The sequence below is a fragment of the Clarias gariepinus genome, chromosome 12 (assembly GCF_024256425.1).
Source record: "Clarias gariepinus isolate MV-2021 ecotype Netherlands chromosome 12, CGAR_prim_01v2, whole genome shotgun sequence".
Lineage (NCBI taxonomy): Eukaryota > Metazoa > Chordata > Actinopteri > Siluriformes > Clariidae > Clarias > Clarias gariepinus.
Window position 1 is genome coordinate 22,914,004 of NC_071111.1, and position 23,024 is coordinate 22,937,027.

At 37.5% G+C, this 23,024-nt stretch overlaps 3 protein-coding genes across 7 annotated transcripts; all 3 read right to left on the minus strand.

Annotated features, from left to right (window-relative positions):
- Nucleotides 1-1,273: 1,273 nt before the first annotated feature.
- On the minus strand, nt 1,274-10,950 carry usp18 (ubiquitin specific peptidase 18). Of its 5 annotated transcripts, XM_053508913.1 has the most exons (11): nt 10,836-10,950; nt 9,221-9,297; nt 8,642-8,744; nt 6,802-6,938; nt 6,597-6,676; nt 6,226-6,360; nt 4,312-4,407; nt 3,284-3,436; nt 3,048-3,176; nt 2,257-2,306; nt 1,274-1,691 (listed from the first exon to the last, which is right to left on the minus strand). In XM_053508913.1, the coding sequence occupies exons 2-11, from the start codon at nt 9,273-9,275 to the stop codon at nt 1,640-1,642; spliced, it is 990 nt and encodes a 329-aa protein (XP_053364888.1). In that variant the 5' UTR covers nt 9,276-9,297; nt 10,836-10,950; the 3' UTR covers nt 1,274-1,639. The 5 variants fall into 5 exon arrangements, with proteins under 5 accessions (XP_053364888.1, XP_053364890.1, XP_053364889.1 ...); XM_053508915.1 differs by lacking the exon at nt 8,642-8,744; XM_053508914.1 differs by lacking the exon at nt 3,284-3,436.
- Nucleotides 10,951-11,503: 553 nt separating this feature from the next.
- On the minus strand, nt 11,504-19,253 carry pex26 (peroxisomal biogenesis factor 26). The gene is made up of 5 exons (XM_053509105.1): nt 19,005-19,253; nt 16,347-16,493; nt 15,537-15,865; nt 13,707-13,853; nt 11,504-12,343 (listed from the first exon to the last, which is right to left on the minus strand). The coding sequence occupies exons 1-5, from the start codon at nt 19,202-19,204 to the stop codon at nt 12,246-12,248; spliced, it is 921 nt and encodes a 306-aa protein (XP_053365080.1). The 5' UTR covers nt 19,205-19,253; the 3' UTR covers nt 11,504-12,245.
- Nucleotides 19,254-19,401: 148 nt separating this feature from the next.
- On the minus strand, nt 19,402-22,939 carry rhno1 (RAD9-HUS1-RAD1 interacting nuclear orphan 1). The gene is made up of 3 exons (XM_053508731.1): nt 22,868-22,939; nt 22,562-22,771; nt 19,402-20,977 (listed from the first exon to the last, which is right to left on the minus strand). Exons 2-3 carry the CDS (start codon nt 22,736-22,738, stop codon nt 20,267-20,269), a joined length of 888 nt encoding a protein of 295 aa, XP_053364706.1. The 5' UTR covers nt 22,739-22,771; nt 22,868-22,939; the 3' UTR covers nt 19,402-20,266.
- Nucleotides 22,940-23,024: the final 85 nt, after the last annotated feature.

Sequence of the window (23,024 nt, forward strand, 5' to 3'; positions counted from 1 at the left end):
TAATTGACCTGAACCCCACTGAACACCTTCAGGATGAAGTGGAACCGGAGCCTCTACGACATGCCATAGTCGGCGCCATCATAGCCACACTTCAAAATCTATTGGAAAGCTCTCCAAGGAGAGGGAAGCTTGTGTTTGTAAGAGCAAACACAAGGGGGAAATAAATCCAGAATGGGATGTTCATCAAGCGCATATGGGCGTGTTGCTCTTGACGATTTCCATAAGTATTAAGTTAGTACAGAGAAAAACTTTCAACACAGATGCGTTCAGAGATAAATGACTTGTTTTCATAGCGACTGGCAGATTAAAGGTCTATCTATAGATCAAAAAGAAAATATATGCACTTCGCTGAGTGAACTGCAAGGTGAAGTGGGCACAGCCCAGTAAACAGTTAAACAGCGCTGCTTAAACAAAAAAACAGGAAACTGTTTGAACTCCTTTCGTGAAATTTATGAGATGTACAGTAAGAACAACATTAGCATTCTAAACTTAAAGGGATAGTTCTGATTCTTTCAAGTCTGTCTTAAATCTAAATGAAGGTGCATGTACTGTACTGTAAGTACCTCACCAAAAGGGCTTGGTCATTAGAAATTTTTCTGCTCTGCATGCCGACTGTAAGGTTTGTTACTTGGAACACAATGACAATGTATTTAACTGGGGCCAAATTTTGCAACTCTCGTTCCGTGCAACAATGCATTCCAAAGTTCTGCTGAGACTCAAATTTAACTCTTCGTTAGTTCTTTGCTAGTTCGGGTAAAAAGAAAGAGTTTCATTAAAATTTGTATTAAACACATCATAATTTTAAAAGATATTAAAATTATCGATGTACCTCAATTTTCTTTTCAAGAACTATCCCTTTAAGTTTTGTGCCTTGATGTTTTTTGGCTACCTTGTGATGTACTTCCATTCCAGGATGTACATTGTTTCTGGGAATGGCTCCGGATACACAGTGACCCTGACCAGGATAATTAAACAGTTACTGAAGATGGATGAAGGAGTGTGTCGGCCCATCTCTTGCTATCATATCTGCTCAGTTTAGTTTTGGAATATTTATTCCTTGGCCCTTCTGCAAAGTATACATTCGGGCGCTTAAACCGCATCACATCAAATTGTGTTAATAAGAAATGCTTGTAATTTTTTTTTCTAAGTGCTTCCTTGCTTACTTCTAAGCACCTTATGTTGTCAGGTAGTGTATGGGCTGAATGCAGCATGCATGATAAAACATTTCACTCTAGACTGACACCTTGTGGTCAAAGGATGCCAAGGTAGTCGATTGAAGAAGTCAAGTTTTATTTTGTACACATAAGTTTGTTTGAAATAAATTAGGTGCATAAATAATAAAAATAGTTTCCTTATTTGTGTGCAATTTTGACAAATAATCTGAATCATTAATGTGAGTCTAAATCAGAAAATACTCCCAAAAAATTAATTCCTATAATGATTAATGCTATGTGCTCTAAAAGTATTATATTCCATAAAACTATTTCTGTATATCATTTATACAAGAATAACATAACTTTATAAGAATATTAAAATTATATAAGAATATAAGAATATTTGTAATCTAAAGATTTCTAAATACTAATCAGGAGTTACTTAATTAAATTCACAGGAGATTAAACATCATGTTTAGGGATTTCTAGGCCGCCTCTGTGTTCAGTGTCCTGTACAGCAGCATGTATGCAGTATGACTGAAACATCACATAAAAAAAATTATTACAAATATGACATAACAGTTGTAAAATACATAACCCTGCCCATTCTTAATGGCCAAAACACAGTATTGGTGGTAATTTTATTTTTATTGCTTTTTATGTTCTACATATAATACAGAAAATGTGTGTGCCAAAGTAGCTACTTCTGAATTTTTTTTTTTCGCAAAAAAAGCCTTTTTTTTAGCTTTAAACAATAATAATTTGTAATATATAATTATATTCAAATAATAATAATAATAATAATTTTTTTATAAAATAATAATAAATGCTAATTATTCATATTTCTTAATGAGTATTTTAGGAGTGAGTATATTAAAAGTTGTGTAAGCATCTAGAGACATATGACCTGTAAAAAATGTTGCTTATTTCTTTTTACCTGATAAAATATAAATTAGTATTGGATCAGGAGATAAGAAGCATTAAGTATTAAAAACAAAAATGTTATATGATCTAAAAATGCACTTTTTATCTGGGTTAGATGAGCCACCTTTTAGTACAAATACCATGTCAATGCTAATAGAATGTTTTTTTGCAACTTTACCTGAACAGTTCTCTTCCACCATATGTTTCCTGAACCGCCTCCCAGCTGACCTACAATCAACATAAACAAATTTTGTTACAGATGTTAACGCTTAAGTTTAAGGTAAAGTGCTCTACACTCACTGGCAGCTTTAATGAGAACGTTTGTACCCTTGGTCATTCATGCAACAGGTTATGAGGTGCTTTTCTGCTCATCATGGTTGTATTGAGTGTTAGAATATTTAATCTCTGGAAGTCTTTACCCATCAGGCAGCTTTCTACACTGGTTTAAACTCTCTACACATGACAGCCGCCCACCAAGTAAGGGAAAAGGCTATCGACTGACAGCATTGTTATCTGCAAATGTGAGCTTATAGACGTCAGCGATTGACTGGTGTCGCTAGAGAGATTACGCCTGCGAACATGGCCAACTTTTGCTTACGTATGTAACTGTTGATTTCCTATCCCCTTCTGACTTCTGATCTCTCTCATCAACAAAACTGCTTCTCTTACTTTTTTTTGTTTAAACTCTAGAGAGAAATAAATGTGGGTGAAATCCCCTGGAGATTCAGCAGTTTCTGAAATACTCCTGGCCCCAAGAACAGCCACGCCATGGTCACTGAGATCACTTTGTAATTTCAAGATTCATTCACTGAGGTCACTTTTCCCCTCATTCTGATGTGTGATATAAAACTCCAACTTGCAACTTCATGCTTGTATGAATTGACCTACTACAAAATGATTGGCTAATTGGGTATCAATAGCAGTTTTAAATTAATTGCTGACAGGTTATTCAAACGGAACTCATCTTACTCGAGACGTGTGGCTGTCATCAATATAATACCACTGGCGGTCCGTGGAGTAGATGTACGCCGTGTAGTGCCCACACATGGCCGTCCCAACGTGAACTATGACTGCGTACAGTCTGTACCTGCTCTGAGACTGTGAAAAGATATGCCAAGTTTATAACCTTATAATACAACACTAAACATACAGTACAGTATTTCCAGCTTTTAATAAACAAAGTAAGTTACAATAGGAAACTTTACCAATTGGGGGTGTTCCTCAGGTAATATTTCAGACAGGTTTATAGTTTCAGGGAAACTGACTTTGAGATTCAGTTTTTTTGGATAGCTGCTGGTTTTCCTGACCCTTTTCAGATTGAAGCATAGGATCGACGGCAGTGAAACAAGTCTGTAGCCCTATTAAACAAACAACAACCATAAACATCCTCATCACCACCAACAACACCACCATCATCATCATGCCCGCCACAACAAACATTATCATCATCATCACCACCACCACCACATTCAACACCACCACCATCATCATCAGCACCACCACCACAACCAACACCACCATCATCATCACCAACCCCATCACCACCACCATCACCAACACCATCATCATCACCACCAACAACACCACCATCATCATCATCACCACCACAACAAACATCATCATCATCACCACCACCACAACCAACACCACCACCACCATCACCAACCCCACCACCACCACCATCATCACCATCACCAACACCACCAACACCATAACCATCATCACCACCAAAAGCACCACCATCATCATCATCATCCCCACCACAACAAACATTATCATTATCAACACCATCACCAACCCCACCACCACCACCATCATCACCATTTCCAGCGCCATCATCAAAACCACCAACACCATAACTATCATCATCACCACCAACACCATCATCATCGTCACCACCAACATCATTAACACCATCACCATCACCACCAGCACAATCACCACAAAGACTACTATTATCATCATCACCACCACCATAACCACCAATATCATCACTGCCAACACCACCACCATCACCATCACCACAAACACTACCACCTTCATCACCACCACCACCATCACCACCATCATTATCACCACCATCATTATCACCAACACCATCATCATCATCATCACCACCATAATCATCACCACAAACACTACCACCTTCATTATTATGCCCACCAACACCATCATCATCACCACCATCATCATCACCATCATCATCAACATCATTATGATCAAATTGTAAGACCTGAACAGATGGCGTCTTCTTTTCACATCTGCCACAATAAAAAGCTTCGCTGCCTTCCAACTTCTGGCACTCGAAAAACATTTTCATACAGTCCTCCTGGAAAAGAAAACAACATTAGCTTAATCGGTGGTGAGGAGCTTGCATGATAATGAGTCAGCTAAATCTTGCAAGAGAAGCAGCATGAATATGGAGTGCAGATGTTTTTCTTTCCCAATGTGGGAATTCTGATGTGGAAATCTAAACATTTTCATATTTAAAGGAAACCTCCACCCTAAAAAATATGTTTAAAATGTTGAAATATTTGTGATGTGTGTTTAGCGATTCTGGCAATAATTTGTTGCCTGGTGCTGGTGTATTTTCATTATTTCTGTGACAAGACAGTGAACGTTTGAAGAGAGTAGTAGCAATGGTGTAACAACAGGAACAGATGTACTATAGTGATGTCAAACGCAGCTTTATGCCATCATCTCCTAACAACAGGAGTTTCTGTTTCTCTCGCAGTGATGTTCAGTATCATGTCAATGAGAAATCCAGACAGACACAGTGGAGACAGCAGACACTGGACACAACGTTCCTAAATGCTGGGCGGCATACAGTACAGAACAGTACAGTACAACTACACTCGGATACGCATCTAGCTATAATAATCACTAAATACTTAAACTTAATGCTGAAGTTTTGGACAGTGATCATTTTTGTATTTTTTCGCCTTTTGTTATTTGAAAAGGATTTGATTGTTAGTAGACTTTTAGCTTTAACTCAAATTGGGTTTAACAAAAACATATGACATCCCTCGACTGTCACAGCCTCAAAAGTAATCGGACATTTGACTGATAGGCAGTTTCATGCCCAGTCGTGGCCTGTTTCCTTATTATTTTGTGAAAAATCCATTGCGGTGGCGGTTGTTGTATAGAGGCACAATTATAGTGCACAATCATCGTTCAAATACTTGTGCACCTACACAGTGTGTTCAGATAAAAAGGTTAAAGAGCTGAATAGACTTAAGGATACATCGCTCTTTAGGTAGAAATCAAGTAAGCTAATTTCAATGTAGCCGCTATTAGCGGAAAGTCGAGGAGCATTATGGGTAATGTAGAAAACTGTGAACCAAAGATAAAATAAATCATAATATCAAGTTGATTGTAAAGATTAATATGAGAGTCATTATAGTTGGATTATCTTTTAAATAGTGGATTTACTGTATACCTCCAGATACGATATACTGTATATACGATTTTAATATACGATTAAAATTGTGATTTTATAAGTATCATGATATTATAAATATCCTAATTCGATATTATATTTCCCCCCCGATTTGTTACAATATTAATTGTAACAAATAAAAATATTAGTTTTTTGTGTAATTAAATGTAGCCAATTACTTATAACATCAGTTTTCCTATTTAAAAAACCAAGTGCAGCATTTAAACAACACAAACTAACTTCAAATACAAGAGTGGAGTAGCATGTATCTCTGTTTTCCGCTATAATTATCAATTCTAAACAAATGTAGCAAATAATTCACTCCTAGCACATGGGATAAAAATGTGTAAATAGTTCAGAGTGTGCCACCTGTAGGATTATAAAGAAACGGTGACGTTTTACCGCCTCCGATCAAAACTCAACTCAAAAGTGGACAGCTTCTAACGCAATTTTAGCTCATTTTGAACATCAGGAAGACCAGCTTACTTGCTTTCGTAAATAACGGTAGAATGGGCCCAGGAAAAGAAATATTAAGTCTAACAATTGTGCTTTAACAGTATAAAATCTAAATAATCAATTTTGATATTATACTGAGAAATGCAAATAAGTTAGAGCTTGATGATGAGTAACAGTATGAAGAAGATAAATATTTCGGCGATATATCCACAGAACCACAGTCATTTTAATGAATAAAGTATTTGTCCTCACCAAGGTGCTCGTCCTCTCAGGCAGATGTAGTGGAAAGCTGAGGAAGAAGTTGGGGACACAGTGCTCATTCTTACATTCTGAACAGCGACAGCATCCTTCCACTTCGATCTTGTAAAGATTTGTTATGGCTGTTGCCTGCAACAAAATGCAATCATGTGACATCGCAGAACATCATTGTGTCGATGACATCATGAAGATCTTTCAAATCCATCTACAGCATAATAACACCTCTAAATACATTATGGTCTGCATGATATAATCGTATGTTTAAGTAAGAAGGACATTTTGCTTTTTTTTTGTCCATGCCACTTATATGTGTTTATGCCTATAATTTTTAAAACATTGAGTAAAGAGGTAAATTATGAACCCACGGTTTGCTGGTCAGACATCTGCTTCTGAATGAGGTTTAGGATGGTGTGGAACACTTCATCAGCATCGTGTTGCATTAACCCTAAAGCAAAACACTTTAATCAGAAACTGCTAATAAAAAATCATAAGCCTAAATGTTCATATTTAAGCAATTATTGTTCAGCTACAGTGGTATATCATGTAATGGAAATATGACAGATCACATACGGCAGACTTTATTATAGTGAAGGCATTCCAGAAAATCTTGATGAGGACGGTCCTGCTTATTATCCTTCATGGCTTCTAATGCTCTTTTCAGCTCCAGTGGAACATTGTGATCATGGGATTCCTCAGATGGCTGCCATCTAAACGCAAAAATATCAGCCACTTTAAAAACCATTTGTGCTTCTATCCTTCCATAAACAGTTGAGCCTAGAAGTTTACATATAGTGGCTTGCAAAAGTATTCAACCCCCCTTGAGTTTATCAGATTTGTTGGAATAAAAATGTAATGAGTAAACACGGACGGATTTTCAAGACAAACTTATTTTCTTTTTATTATGAATTTTTACTCAAAATTAATGATTACAAGGATTTCAAACCTCCCAGGTTAGAGAGATACAGCCTAAATGGCCTTATTCACCTGTGGAACAGTAATACAGCTACGTTTTCTAAAGAAAAAAAAACCTTCAGTTGAATTATTATTAAATAAAAAAGCCAGTCTGAATTAAAGGAAAAAAAAAGACAAAAAAGCATGAAGACATAAAGTCAAGAGTAAAAAAGTTATATAATTTCCTAACTTAGGAATAGGGTGTAAAATGATATCTAAGTGGTTGGACATCCCAATAAGTGCTGCTGGATTTATTGTTAGGAAGTATGGCAGGATGGCAAGAAAAAAAAGCCATTTAGTATGTCCTTAGAATGTAGTATGTAACTTTTGGCCCCAACTATAAATGTACCTAGAAATGTAATATCTTTATTTAAAATACATTGCCTGGCCAAAAAAAAAGTGTTGGCCACCAAGATTTCATTCAGCCATCTTTAGCTTTAAGTCTAGACCTGACCAACTGACGCAACCCCAGATCATAACACTGCCTCCAGAGGCTTGTACAGCGGCCATTATGCATGATGTGTGCACCCTGATTCACCCATCACTCTGTTATAGGGTCAGTCTGGACTCATCAGACCACAAACTAAAGCCTTTTTTTTCTGATTAGTCTGGGTAACAGTTGCTTTTCTTGGTGGTCACATAGCTGTTTAATACCAATTCTGTGATTTCTCATCACATTGTGTGTGTGTATAGAAATGCTCTTAATTTCACTGTTAAACATAGCTTTGGTTTTTACAATAGATTTTTTTTACCATGCAACTTTACAAAGTGGGCAGCATGGTGGCATAGTGGTTAACACTGTGGCCTGGCACCTCCATGGTCGAGGGTTTGATTCTCACCTCAGGGTCTCTGTATGGAGTTAGCATGTTCTCCCCATGCTTGGTTGGTTTCCTTAGGGTACTCTGGTTTCCTTTCACAGTCCAAAGACATGCAGATTAGGCTAATTGGTGTTCCCAAATTACCCTGTGTGCGCCATATGGTGCATTGGCCTTGTGTTCAAAGTCTACTGGGAAAGGCTCCAGGCCCCTCCAAGGCCCTGGACAGGATAAGCGGAAAAGAAGATGAACGAATAAATAAACTTTGACAAGCATTAACGTGATCTCGGCTGCACAGTGGTGTAGTGGTTAGCACCGTCGCTGTGCACCTTCAGGGTCCGGGTTTGATTCCTGTCTCCGAGTGCATGGAGTTGCATGTTCTCTCTGTGCTTGGTGGGTTTCCTTCCACATCCCAAAGACATGCGGATTAGGCTAATTGACATTCCTAAATTGTGCATAGTGAGTGTATAAATGTGTGTGTGCCCTGCGATGGATTGGCACCCTGGCCAGGGTGTACCGCGCCTCGGATAAAATATTTTATTATATATATTTACAGTATTTAAAACCCACATGTATTATTGACATTTATCAAATTTGTTTTATTGTAGTAAGAATTTTTTAAGTCAAATGGCAACCTGGCTCACCTGTTGAGCAACTCCTGTAATTCTGTCGTGGCTGCAAAAGACTGCAGTAAAGCATTTATACAGCAGGAGAGACCGCAGTTCTCAAGTCCTCTCACACCCACACCTGTGTGTGTTAAGTTAAGTTAAGCCTTTATTTGTTACATATACATTACAGCACAGTGAAATTTCTTCTTTGCATATCCCAGCGTAACTGGGGTCAGAGCGCAGGGTCAGCCATGATACAGCGCCCCTGGAGCAGTTAGGGTTAAGGGCCTTGCTCAAGGGCCCAACAGTGGCAACCTGGTGGAGCTGGGGATCGAACCACTGATCTTTCGATTAGTAACTCAGTGCCTTAGCCCTCTGTGCCACCACTGTGATATAAGCATTGCATATAGGTTTTAACACATTTCATTCATGTGTACACTTTCTTTCCTAATAATAAAAAAAATGGCTGGTGTATATGAATGTAGAATATTAAACACTTTTTTTCAAATTTCATTGGTTACTGTATCACGCTGGAAAAGACCTGATTTGATTGATCATGGTTTGTTGTTTACAGTGCTGTGCAGACTTTTGCTGTGAAAAAACGAGACAACTCACCAAAGGTTTTAGTGTAAGTGCAAGGAATAGGTGCAGAAGACCAAGCCATTCCCATCTGGTAAAAATGTAGGCTGTAGCTGGAAGACACAGGCAGTATTGAGGAGAGTTTACACGATTATACCTCGCAACAGTATTGTTATTACAATAACATTACACCAGAAGTGGGGGGTAACTGAGAACATTGTACTGATTACTGAGTAATTTGTTGCTGTATTTAATTACATTTTTCACATATCTGTGTTTGGACTAATTTTATTAGAGGATACTTTTTACTTTGTGGCACATATTAAGTATTATTGAATTAATTTCTGTATAGCATTGTGTAACCTAAACACAGTGTGGTGTAGTATTTGAAGTGGACGTTTCGCCACCTGCTGACTCTTATGCGTAATTGCATGCCTGGCCTTTCCTAATAGCGGAATTGGTGTTTTAAAGCGAACAAACAGCGAAGAAAACGGTACTTTCACAATTGATCAAACGAGAGAGAGAGAAGGGTGCACTATAGAAAAAGCGTCTGTGATCTAATACTGTACAAGCCCTGTACTTTTAAAACTTTTAATCAGCACTTCTGTACTTTTACTTAAGTACACTAGTAAAAGGGAAATTTTTACTTTTACTTAAGTACAGGATTTGTGCAGGCATGGTGACTAAGTGGTTAGCACTGTTGCTTTGTACCTCCAGAGTCTGGTTTCGATTCCCACTTCAGGCCTAAGTTTGCATGTTCTACCCATGTTTGGTGGATTTCCTCTCAAAGGAAGATTAGATTTAAGATTTAGATTTAGATTTAAATAACTTTATTAATTTCAGTGGGAAATTGCTTAAATTTTCGCATATCCCAATTAGGAAACTGGGGTCAGAGCGCAGGGTCAGCCAGCTTGCAGCGCCCCAGGAGCAGATAGGGTTAAGGGCCTTGCTCAAGGGCTCAACAGTGGCAGCTTGGCGATGCTGGGGCTCGAACCCCCGAACTTCCGATCAGTAACCCAGTAACCTGCAGCCCTAACCAACTGAGCCACCACTGCCCTATGATTATGATAACTGGCATTCCCAAATTGCCGTAATGTGTGTGTGTGACGGATTGGCACCCCGTCCAGGGTGTATCCTGCCTAAAGCCCTAAGTCTCCAGGGATAAGCTCCAGGCCCCCTGTGACCCTTTATACAGGATAAAGCGGTATAGACGATGAGTGAGGATTTTGTTTTTTGCCCGTCTCTGCATACAAAATGGAGGTGTAGGGTAGTTTTCATAGTTTTAGAAAACTATTAATAAAAAAATCACTATAAAGGAAAACCTTTTCATTTAGCTTTATTCTTTCCATAGTTAGAACTATAAAACGATTTACAGCAGTGAACTAGGTTGCGTGTTGTTCCATAAACTCAGACTGACACACCTAAACATCCAGTTATATACAGTATTTTAGTTCTGAAACTTTCTGCACACTTTTTGTAATGTATTTGAATGTATCCTGACAATGTCTACACTCTAACATACAGTATTTAGCAACAGACTTAGCAAAAACTTTAGCATAAACACACACAACTCAACTCACTCAACTTACCAATTAACACATTTGTTATTTGGAACCTTATTTAACAAAACGGTGTAAAATGAATCACTTACCTGGAGTGCAGCTTTAACACTCGTCAGGCAAACCGGTGATACACTGAGCTGATGGTGTAAACAATACTCAAAACTGATCTGTACCAGAAGTTGAAGAGTTTTACTTTCACTTTCCTTTCTTCCATAACTTTCTATTCTGTGTGGAGCAGCAATTTGACCAACATTTTTTTTAATGATATATACAAAATATAGAATATGTTTAGCATTATACTGCTTATATTCCACAGGTTTTTACTAGCATTTAGAGTTTGTCTATTCCAACGTCAATAAAAATGCTTTTTGTACTGAAATTTTGTTAGTTGCTGTACAGGGTTCATACATTTTTTGAAAAAAAAAAAAAAATCCATGACTTTTTCATAACAGATTTTTCAACAGTTGATTAAAAAAAGTTTTTTGTTCTACCCAATAAGGAAAAGTGAACTTGAATTTGTTCATTTTCATTGTGAGCGAAAAGTAGGTTTAGATTTACATTTAGGAATTCTCATCCAAAGGGACTTGCTTTGAAGTTTCCATCACTAAATAGACCAATAGACTAAATTTTTTTTAATGCATCAAAACGCCCTTTCAGTTTAATTATACTGACAGATTCAGTGAACTTGAAAAATCAATGAATTTGAAATTCTATATTAAAATACTTTTATAGTTACCATACAAAAACAAGGTAACATGGGTTTGAATTGAATTGAATAAATTTATTTGGTTATCCATTCTCTATACCATTTATCCTGTACAGGGTCATGGGAAGACTCATGTATAATCTCATGACTTTTTCAAGTCTTCTTTGATTTTTCCAGGATTTTCATTACCGTATCAAATTAAATGTGGGGAAAAAAGGTCTGGCATGATTAATTATTTTATTTATTACATTATTAAAACCTGCAGTAAACAGATGTGAGTAAACAAGCACTGTAGCCACTGTAATTTCAAACACTTCTCTCGCATACAGTAGTGAGAGGTTCAGTAAGTTTGTGTGAGTACATATTGTACTGTTCCTTCATTGGTAGTACTGATCAAAGAAGTATGACTTCCCCACCATCCACATCCCCGTTTAACTTCTGCACACATACAGGATCCGTAAACTCTCGATAACTCTGTTCGTATTAAATAACAAGAACTGAGCTAAATCTCAGGAACGATGTGCTGAGCAACAAATTACACTTGCAGTGAACACGTCCAGGAAAAAGAGGACTAGCTTTTTGTTTTCTGAGAGTGTTTGCATATGTATTACATGCACTTGTGAGAACAGCTAAGAGAGTGATAACATTTCAAGAGCCTTTCCGTGCAAACACGCTCATCACAGCTGTGCTTCATCAACTTGAATGTTCACAGGGTTTCTGATCATCATCATTTTGTTGTTGTTTTTTTTCAACAGATTCATTTTCCAGAAATGTTTTTTTTTTTTTTTTTTTTTTAGGAAGATGCCCTGTAGTATGGTCCAAACATGGCATTCCACATCTGCTGCCAGAGTCCATACAGCCGCAGGATCCACGGGTAAGCTGAGGGCAAAGCTGTGGATTTAGGATACACGCTTTAAAATATGACTTTTACACCAAAACACATCAAGGTTTCAAAGAAAATACAAGTTAATCAGGAAGATTCGTTTTTGTGGCAGTTAAACACAAGATCAGCTTAAACTGAGCATCAAAACACAGAGAGCTATTAACAGTGAAAACCCAAAATGAGCTTGACCTTTGGAAACACCAGCACACAACAAATACGTTATACTTATTGAAAAAACAATCGTTTGAATCATGCGCAGGAACATTTACACAAGAATCAGCTTTAGATCGTACCTCAGGCATGATTTAATGCGAATCAGTGACGATTTTGCGATTAAGTCTCATTTGGTAAGAAATACAGGGTGTTCCAAACAACAACATAGCCAATTCTCGCTTAAATGATCTCACATTTGAAAAAGATGCGTAAAAACTAAGTTCAATGTTTAACATTTAATTCCGTGTTGCTATGCAACAGAAACTTGAAGATGAGGAGTTCAAAAAGCGTCTTGTTTTCAGTGATGAAGCTACATTTCATGCGAATGGCAGAATTTTATTTATTAAGAAGCATAAATGTTTGCATTTGGGGGTAAAGAAATCCCCACGCTACAGTTAAGCACATGAGGGACTCTCCGAAAGTGAATGTGTTTATAAGCTGGACTACCGGCTTGACGTGTGCGATGCACATATTGAACATTTGTGACGCTTTGTGAAATTGGTTATAAAATTTATATTCGTTTTAATATGGTGTTGGAATTTTGATAAATATTATTTTTACCTTTCAACATGAAGCTTATTTATTCTTATGTAGTTACTCAGATATTCATAGTTTAAATGTTGTCAAATGTTTTGAGACACCCTGTAAATAATTCTATAAAATAAACCAGAATAAAATTACATTATTACACACTTTAACTGTTGAATATTGTATACAGTATGTATTGTATTTTTATTTAATTACAATAGTCTTCATGGCTGGTGTGTCACTCACCTGGATGAATATGAAAGACCTGGCCACACCGTCGCTCTATTTCTATCATTTTCCATCTTTTTTTCTTTCGAAAATTGCATTTCTGTTTTTTATTTCCTTTCTATTGTTTCCTTTAATTATTTCTTTTTGTATTATTTCCTTTCTTTCTTTCATGTATTTTCTTTCCTTCTTTTTTCTTTTTTACTTTCTTTGTCATTTTCTTTCTATCACTTTCTTTGTCTCATTATCTTCACTCTTAATATATATTTCTCTTTTATTTACTTACATTTTTATGCACTCTCTTTCTTTCTGTCATTTTCCTGGTTTCTATCATTTTGACACCAGAGTGTGTGTGTGTGTGTGTGTGTGTGTGTGTGTGTTGGTCTTTTAAGATAATCTCCTCACCTGGGTCCATTCGTATGAGCAGCAGGTAGAGCAGGAGGAACAGGACAGCGGCTCTGTGAATAAAGCGTGAGCAGGCAGAGGCACCGGCCAGAGAGAGCGCTCTGTACACTAACCTCATCACTGCATTCAACTTCCGGACCATCGACCCTGAGACGAAACCAAGCAAGTTCAACAAAATCATCTGGAATCAGGTGTTAAAACTGTACCGATGGACTTCCTTATATTAGTAATTATATATTATGAGCTAAGATGAAACTCCAAAGAACAGGTTTTAGACACTAAATCTATCAATCTATGAGGGTCTTAACCTGTCTCCCTTTTTTTCTTTTTTACAAGGCCTTCTCAATAGCTTCATTTTATGTGTAAGCCAAAGGCTTTTTCAGTATTTTTTAACAAATACATAAATTATAGTTGACCAGCAGGTCTGTACGGTTAACAATTGGAAAAAGGAATGAGAGAGTGTAATTCTAATTTTTTCTTGGATCTTAAGGAAATACAGACGCTGCATACATCTTTATCATGTGGAAAACATTTCATACAGGTAAATGCGGTCATGCGTCGAGAGGTGTAGATGTTTTTGATAATCCCTAACAAATTTATAAACTCATCGCAAGTTTGCAACTCTCAAGCTTTCCACCTTCTGATTGGTTCGAGAACTTCAGTCTTGTCTATGATTGGTCTGAAACCTTGAGCACAAAAATGGGACTTTAAACCTTGTGTTTTAAGCTACATTTATCACAATGCTTGTTAATCATTAAATCTCCGGGGCTGCAACCTTAAACACTCAAAAAAACATTTGGACCTGTTTACCAAGACAAAAAGAAAAACAGCGGAAGCCAAAAACCCTTTTGACATTTACAATAAAGACAACACTGCATAAATTGTTTTTTTTTTTTTTTTACCTCTATACTACGTATGAAAAAATATAGTGTGTTGCATTTATGAAATCAATGAACTGCTACAGAGAAAAAAAAAATCTCTCCATGCAACAAAAACATTTTGAAAAAGATGCTGGGTTGAAGGTTACTTTCAAACAAAATACTCAATGTCTACTTGACTCCTCCACGTATTTATGAAATAAAAAGCCAAACTTAAATTATCCACTTGCAGATTTTATCACGTGCACTGGAGCTGCAGTCAGCTGTTAACCTGAATAAAACCGGGGCTCGAAAAGCTTAACAAATCACCATAATATTAACATTTAAAATTACATTAAAAAACTAAGGAACTAAAATAAAATAAATTTAAATTAGATACTTATTATTTATTTTCCAAAGCCACAGGAAGCCAGGGCAGAGGTACGTAAGAGCCACATGGGGCTACGGAGCCGCGGGTTGCCGAGGCCTAATCTATCTAAACCGTATTTATGTAGAATTACCTACTTTACAGAAAATTATTTAAATAATGCCTGCAACCAACAATTATTTCGATAATTGGTCAATCCATCAATTACTGAAATAATCAATTGCTTAATCGGATTACAGCTTTCACAATTACTCAGTAGCTCTTATTCAGCTCTCAGCTTGAGGGTATTTTGTGCGTGTGCTAAAGACTTACTTATTTAGAATGGCTTTTAATATATTATAATTTTATGTTTATTTATCATTTGTTTTAGTTATTATTATTATTATTATTATTATTATTATTATATTTTTCTTATTTATTTATTTATAATTATGTTTTATTTTGTTTTTGTATTTTTTATTTCTATTTTTATTGCCACTTTATTGTCATTTTTAGTGCTGTGAAGCACTTTGGTTCAACTTGGGTTGCTGTAAAGTGCTATATAAATAAATGTTGATTGATTGATATGTTAACTAACAAACAGACCTTGAGGTATAGGCGTTCCCTCTGTCTCTACAGGGACAGGTTCAGGGTTTGGAGAGGAAACGTTTGGAGACGTCTTTTTAGCGTCGTGATGCTCCAGTATCGTAAGTGCGGCTTGTCTCTGATCCTCGGTAAACGCAAGTCGTCCCACTTCATCTGTCAGCAGCTGCTTGGCCTCTGCGGTTTGTCCCAGTGGCAGGAGAACGTGCAGGATGTAGAGCTCGGCCACGCTGCTGTAACCCGACAGGCTCGAGTTCGAGGAGCGGTGCAGCCACGTTCGCACTGCCTCCTGCACCGCCGCCTGCTCTTCCACCTTGGCGTAGAGAAGAATGCTGTGAATGTAGAAAAGGAAAAGTGAAAAAAGTTAAACATGCCATGAAATAGAACTATATCATATTATTTCTGGATTATGAACCTAATTGGACAGAACAGGATAGACTGCACATCTTTGTAGTGCAACACACAAGGAATTTATTATCCTTACACTGTCCTGCTTGCACACACATCACTTCGTGAATAACACTAGCTCATAAGTAAACAGACGTGAGTAAATGCACATCAACTGAAAATAAATAAATAAATCGCATGATTTAATAGATTAAAATTTCAGATATTTCTTGCTTAATTCACTCAAAACATGACAGAAAATTATGCTTTTATGTGATTATGGTTTGATTTCTTTCTTTCTTTGGTGCCTTTAATTGCTCATGCTGCCTAAAAGTTATCCTGATTAGTACATACCAACTCACATACTCAAAAAAAACACATATTCCTCATGCATAATGAGTCAGGGAGACTTTTTTTTTTTTTTACCACATCTGCATGATCTTTGCTGGAATTTGCTCCGTTTCGCCATAATGCTGTAAGACCCAGGTCAGGACATCGTGCCACCGGTTTAACTCGGCGAGAGCTTGAATTCCGACGATGCAGAGAGCTGTTTTCAACTCTCCGAGCTTGGAACTATGAAAATAAAACACAAATTAGAAATTCCAGTACATTTCCCCGAAAGATATTAGGAGCTGTTATAAATCTAGCGCATGTACAACGGTAAGGTATTAAGCTCACTTAAATGAATAAAGCCGTTTTTGGTGCGTTTCTGTGCTCCAACATTCCAACAAACAGCTTGTAAAGAATGAAGCCAATGAGCTAAGCAAAGACAACAGTAGACAGTAGGGTGCCTGCCATAATGAGCTGTTACCACGGAAACGGATTAAAAGAAGTGCAGGAATATAAACCTTGTCAATGATGTTCTCACAAAAAAAAAGAAATAACCTCCTGACCAATTAGAATTAAGCATTTTTAGCTTTAGACATAATGAAACATACACTGACTGGACAAAAAAAGGGTGCGCGCACACTAAGATTTCATTAAATCACCTTTAGCTTTGATTAAAGTCCAATCTTTATGCTCTCTAGCAAAATCAAGCTTTTTTTTTTAAATATTTGATTAGTCTCACTAACAAGCGGTTTTCTTATGAATATGCAGCTGTTTAGTCCCAATCACATTGTGTGTGTGTGGAAATGCGCTTACTTCCACTATTAAACAATACAGATGAGAGGAAAAGGAGATTCATTTGCAAATCATGAGTCTTTTGTGTGGTTATTCATGTAACGCCACATTGACTCCAAAATAGATTTTTTCAAAACAGTCTTTTCATTTATGTAGAGATTAAGCGGTCGACCGGCCAGTGACCATTACTTGGTTTGTTTGCCAGTGATCGGTGATCAGCTTCAGATATAAAGGATTCTATACCGAGTGCAGAAGCTTCTGGTAGGCGCTCCAGACGTTTGTTTTAGACCCACTCATTATACACACTTACACCAGTCTTAAAACACTGCAGACGCTACATAGTCGAAAAAATCAGTGTTCGAATTCCTGCATGCTTGCAGACACTCGACCCCGCGCGTTCACTGTCAAGTTGATTTTTGAGATTTTAAAAGTGTTTAAGGTGTTAAAACCTCACCGTTTCTTTATTATCCTACAGGTACGACAGGTGGTGCACTCTGAACTATTCACAAATTGTCATGCTGTGGGGTAGGAGTGCATTATTGGCTATTTTTGTTTGGAAATAATAATTATGGTGGATGACAGAAATATGTGCAGCTGTATCGCAAGGTGACTGGTGATTCCCGGCCCTATTAAACATAGCTATCATTTTTTTACTGTTGATCTTTTTTTTTGTTACCATGCAACTGCAAGTGTTTAAGTGATGTCCATTTCTTCCACAATGTTGCCAGTAGGGCTGAAACGATTCCTCGAATAACTTGAGTAATTGGATTACAAAAAATAATCGAGGCAAAATCTTCAGACTCGTAGCTTTTTTTAATTAATTTTATAAGCTTGCGTTATGTTTTTGCGCAATTATTTGTTTGTGGTGACACAGCGCGCTTCTGAATGCAAGCCGCCACTAAACACAGATGAAGAAAAAGCGCTTACGTCACCCAAAAAACGGAAGGAGAGGCAAACAGTTAGCTGTGTATTGATTTGATAGAGCGTTCTGTTGCGGGCTGCAAAATGAAAGAGAGCGATAGAAATATCAGCGAGCCAAGAGAAGAAGAAACCAGCAAGAGAAAACAACAGAAATTGTCAGTAAAGGCTTATGTTATGTCTGAGCTGCAGATTTTGAAACTTTAAGTTCTGAAAGTTAAGTTGCACATCTTAGTGTTTTTGTATAATTATTTATTTTAATGTGTGTTATGCGCTAAAATGCCCCCCTGCCACAGATTGCCCCCCCCTACATGATCTCTAACAAATATATTAGGACATAACAGTCAAAAATTCATATTATTATTATCAAATACATAATATTATTATTATCAAATATATTATTACTACTATAATTAGCCCTAGGCCTGTAACAAATTGATATATGAAAATTAATACACGCAAAATATAATGTTCATTTTGTGGCACATTTATTTTACAGGGGTTTGTCATGTAATACAAAATGTTAACACTAAATAAATATTGTTTATGTTGAAAAATTACACGAAATGTTTTTTATTATAAAATAAGCAATATAAAAATATACATGTTGTATATAAAAATATATATAATTTATATATATTTCCCTATACAACATGTCTTTTTTTATATTGCTTATTTTATAATCAAATTCGTTTGGTGCAATATGTAAATCATAAACCTATGAATTTATGTTTTAATATAATATTTGAGAGAGATTATGTGAGGGGGGGGGCAATTCACGGCAGGGAGGCATTTTAGAGCATGACAGCCGTTTAATTAGGCAAAATGACATTTTATTTGATTACTCGATTACATTTTTTGGTAAAATACTCAATTACAAAAATATCCGATAGCTACAGCCCTAGTTAACAGCACTGTCTTCTCAGGTTGAAGCATTCCTAACCCAGCTCCAGGTATTTCAGATCTCCTTAGTCGCTGTCTTTGCTTGATGCAGAAGAATTATTTGCCCCCTGTGACCAAATGTACGCCTCCAGGTCCACCCACCAGCTCAGTTCTTCCTCATTAGCATTAGCATTAGCTAAAGTCTCCAGTCCCTCCTGACAGGCGGCGAACGCGGAGTGGAAGTCAGTCCGGAGGATGAAGTGCTCTATGGCGGAGTCGAGCAGCAGCCCTGAGCCGTGTGTCTGAGAGAGACACAGGGGCGGACTGGAGAGGCGAGCTGGAGCTAACGAGCAGCTCTGCATGGCGGATTAATCCCGAACCAACACATGCAGTGTTTAATACAGCTTCACTGCACTGCTTTCTATACACTACCTAGTGAACTACATAGAATGACGAAGCGCTATTTGGACTTCCGCCTTGCTTTCAACCGCTTCCGGGTTGCAGGAACTGTGGAAAACTACCAGACAAATGAAAATAGCCTCATTGCTTTGACAAAAATATAATTATTAACAATAAAAAATAGGTGTATATTATATATGATACATACACTTATATGTTTATAAATATAATACATAAAATATAATTACAGTGCTGTATATGTGATGAATAATGGCTGAACTTTAATCACTATTCACAACTGTGGTAGTCAGAAGGGCATCTCAGCACACCCAAAACATTGACCCTTGGTGGATGGGCTTTGACAGCATTAGGTTGCAATCCTGTCCATCATAACAGGAATCCAAGTCTCTAATAAGCATAAACGGACCCAAAACCGAACAGATAAAAATTATTAGTGTTAGTTAGTTAATTAGATAACTGCATGGGTGTGTAGCTGTTCCTAATGAAGTGGACAGTGGTTGAGTATACTACTAGATAAAAAAAGAAACAAATACAATAGAAATATTATCGAACTGCAGACTATAAACACAAACAGACTACTACAGGTCTACTTAAATATAAGGACTGAGTCTATTTCATGAGAGCACATGGTAATCATATATTTGACCCTATATTCTCTCCTTTGTTTGCAGTACTTAATTTAACAGCTAAACTAACTCACTTTCTAACTGAAGCAACTTTAAGGAAGTGTCTGCAGTGTATATAATAGATGATGAAGAATTAAATTTAGCACACAAAAATCCCAAAGGAACCACGTGAAAGAAACAATTCTTTATCGGCTTTGTAAGTAATGGTCATGGTCGAGTACAGTGCTGATAAAAAAAATAAACAATAAAAAAAAAATTTCATTCAAGAAGTTATTTTCAAACGTTAACACAAATAAATTAAACATTCTCTCCTTTTACATTCATATACATGGTCAATCATACAGTATGTCAAAAACAATTTCAGTTTTCAATGATTATTTACACAACCCCTGGCCACTGATTGCTGACCAAGGCCTCTGTGTCCATGAGCTGACCTCGCTCTGTGAGCAAGCGCATCAGTTTTTTCCTTCTTCTCCAGGTCACTTTCAACCCATAGTCCCTCTCTGGTGTGTCTTTCACCAACAAGTTTTCAGTTCTCGGAGGGGTTCTTGGAGCATTTGAGGATAAGACGAGACTGAGAAAAAAGCGTTCGCAGTGTGGCATTTCTGGAGTCTGTATGTGAGGAGGCGTGAGAACGCCGTTAATGTCAGGTGTAGACGTACGTGCTGTAACGCAGTTCGGGGCTGTCAGTTTCCCTGCTGCAGAACCAGTGTTTTTAGGGGTTACTTTAGCTCTTGACGTACTAGCGTTATTTCTCCGATTGTTTAGAGACGCCAGCAATGGCGTATCGTTGCGGCTGACTGGAGAAACGATTCCGTCCCTGTGACTTTGAGGAGGTTGTACTTCTGGAGAATCCCCGTCACGCGAGACAGCACTCTTTCGACCGAGACCTTGGCGACATCTCAGTGGAACCGAGTTACTTGTGTCAAACAGCAAAGCAGGGTATTTGCAAAGAGCTGGTCTTCTAACTTGTGTTGAGTGTGATGTTCCATTTAAAGTGCTTGTGGGAAGCCGATTCTTTTTCTTCTTCCTCCTTTGACCACCGTATCCTACTGCTGTATCTTCCAGCGTGGTAAACTGAGGAGACACCTACATCAGATAAAACATACTGCTTATGTTATTTTCATTCCCGGAACCCAATGCAAAATATAATGATCTTTACAGATAATGTACATATAGACAAACTCCTTAACGTCCCTTGTTAGTTCATCTAGGAAAGTTTTTTGTAGAAATGTCTAGGAACTGCATTTACATCTTTGCTTTTGCTGCAAAATTTAGATATTTTAACAATTGTATTATAAGTTGTTATTCAACGACTAAGAAACCTCATGCAACGATTATACATGAATGTTCCTCTCATTACAGAATATATACAAATCAAACTGGGACTTATGATTAACAATAATTAATAATTTCTTCATAATAAGGCATAAAACTGATTGACTTTCACAGAAGACCTTAAGCACAGTATGGTGAAAAGACTCTTTGCCGCAGTATAAGATCTGAATCGTGCAATCGTTTTAAAAAAGGATTTGCATGCATGAATTATGTTCCCAGTCGAGGTGGCTCAGCGCTGCAGTCATTCCCAGGAACATTCAGTAAATGCAAAAAGAAATAAGTAAATAAATAAAAAAGCATTTCAGATATAAAAGCGGGCAGCCTGATCATTGCTCCAGTGTACTGAGAAAACTTTCTACCTTGAAGCTACTATATCCAAGCACTAGTCAAACGCTGGCATAAATCCATCAGTGTAGCAGGGGATTATCACTCACTCATTGTCTATACTGCTTTATACGGGGTCCTGGGGGGCTTAGTCTATCCCAGCAGACTTAAGGCATGACACCCTAGGCGGGGTGCCAATCCATTGCAGTGCACACACACCACACACTTTAACACACTAAGGGCAATTTGGGAATGCCAGTTAGCCTAATCTGCATGCCTTTGAACTGCGGGAGGAAACCGGATCACATGGGGAGAACGTGCAATCTCTATGCACACAGACAAAAGGTGTTAATTGAGCCCTGAACCTGGAGGTGATAGTGCTAACCACTAAACCACCGTGAGGCCTGCACAATCAAAAGTCCCACTTTAACTTGAACACCCCTCATACTTTTCCAGAACAGAATGCCTAATACGATTTTGTTTAGAATTTTTTTTTACAAATAATGTCGAATATAAACATTTAGGCATTTGGCAGACGCTCTTATCCAGAGCGACTTACATTTTTTTTATCTCATTACACATCTGAGCAGTTGAGGGTTAAGGGCCTTGCTCAAGGGCCCAACAGTGGCAACTTGGTGGTTGTGGGGTTTGAACAAACTCCTTAATATACCTTATTAGTTTGTACATCCAGGGATGTTAGGCTATATTAGGTATACACAATGTATACAGATCACTGAAGAATGCATGTGACATTCAGTGTGACAAACTCTGTACAGTTTTACAAAAAGGAAATGCAAAGATAATAACTATAGAAATGTGTATACATGTTTTTGAGACCCTCTGTGTGTGTATTTTAAGTGTAAATCTTCCTTCTTCATGGACCCTAATTTCTAATTTAATATCATGGTGAATAATTAAAATACAAAGAATCGTATGTGACGTAATCGGGTGACTTTTTCCAGCGTGCTTTTAACAACTTTCCCATGAAAAAAGGGGGGTTGATCAAATTACCCAGGAGCGATCAGGGACGCATTGTCGTGCTCGCTCTGATACCAGCGCCCTCGGGTTAATGGCGCTTCGTGGCTGGGGTCCGTACTGGTGGCTGGATCCATTCCTGGGCTGCTCTACAAACAGCAGCTGAGATCTGTGCGGGTTCAGGAGCCTCCTTCTCTGTGTAGCGCGAGGCATCAGACTTCATCATAAAAGTTTGCAGTTAATGTCCTGTGTAAAAACATACACATATTCAACGGTAAACATACTGTTTAGGCTTTTTGCACAAACAAACAATTGTTAAATAAGTACAAAGTTATTTAATACATTTCTTCTTTTTGTCGGTTTTACTCGGCTCCGCTGTGTACAGCCGTACTTCCTTGTTCCTCCTGATTGGTGCGTCACACACACCGTACCCCGCGCCCATTGGTCAGACCTAGTCACGTGACAGAAATTGATAGGTCTGCGCCAAAATTCAAACTTG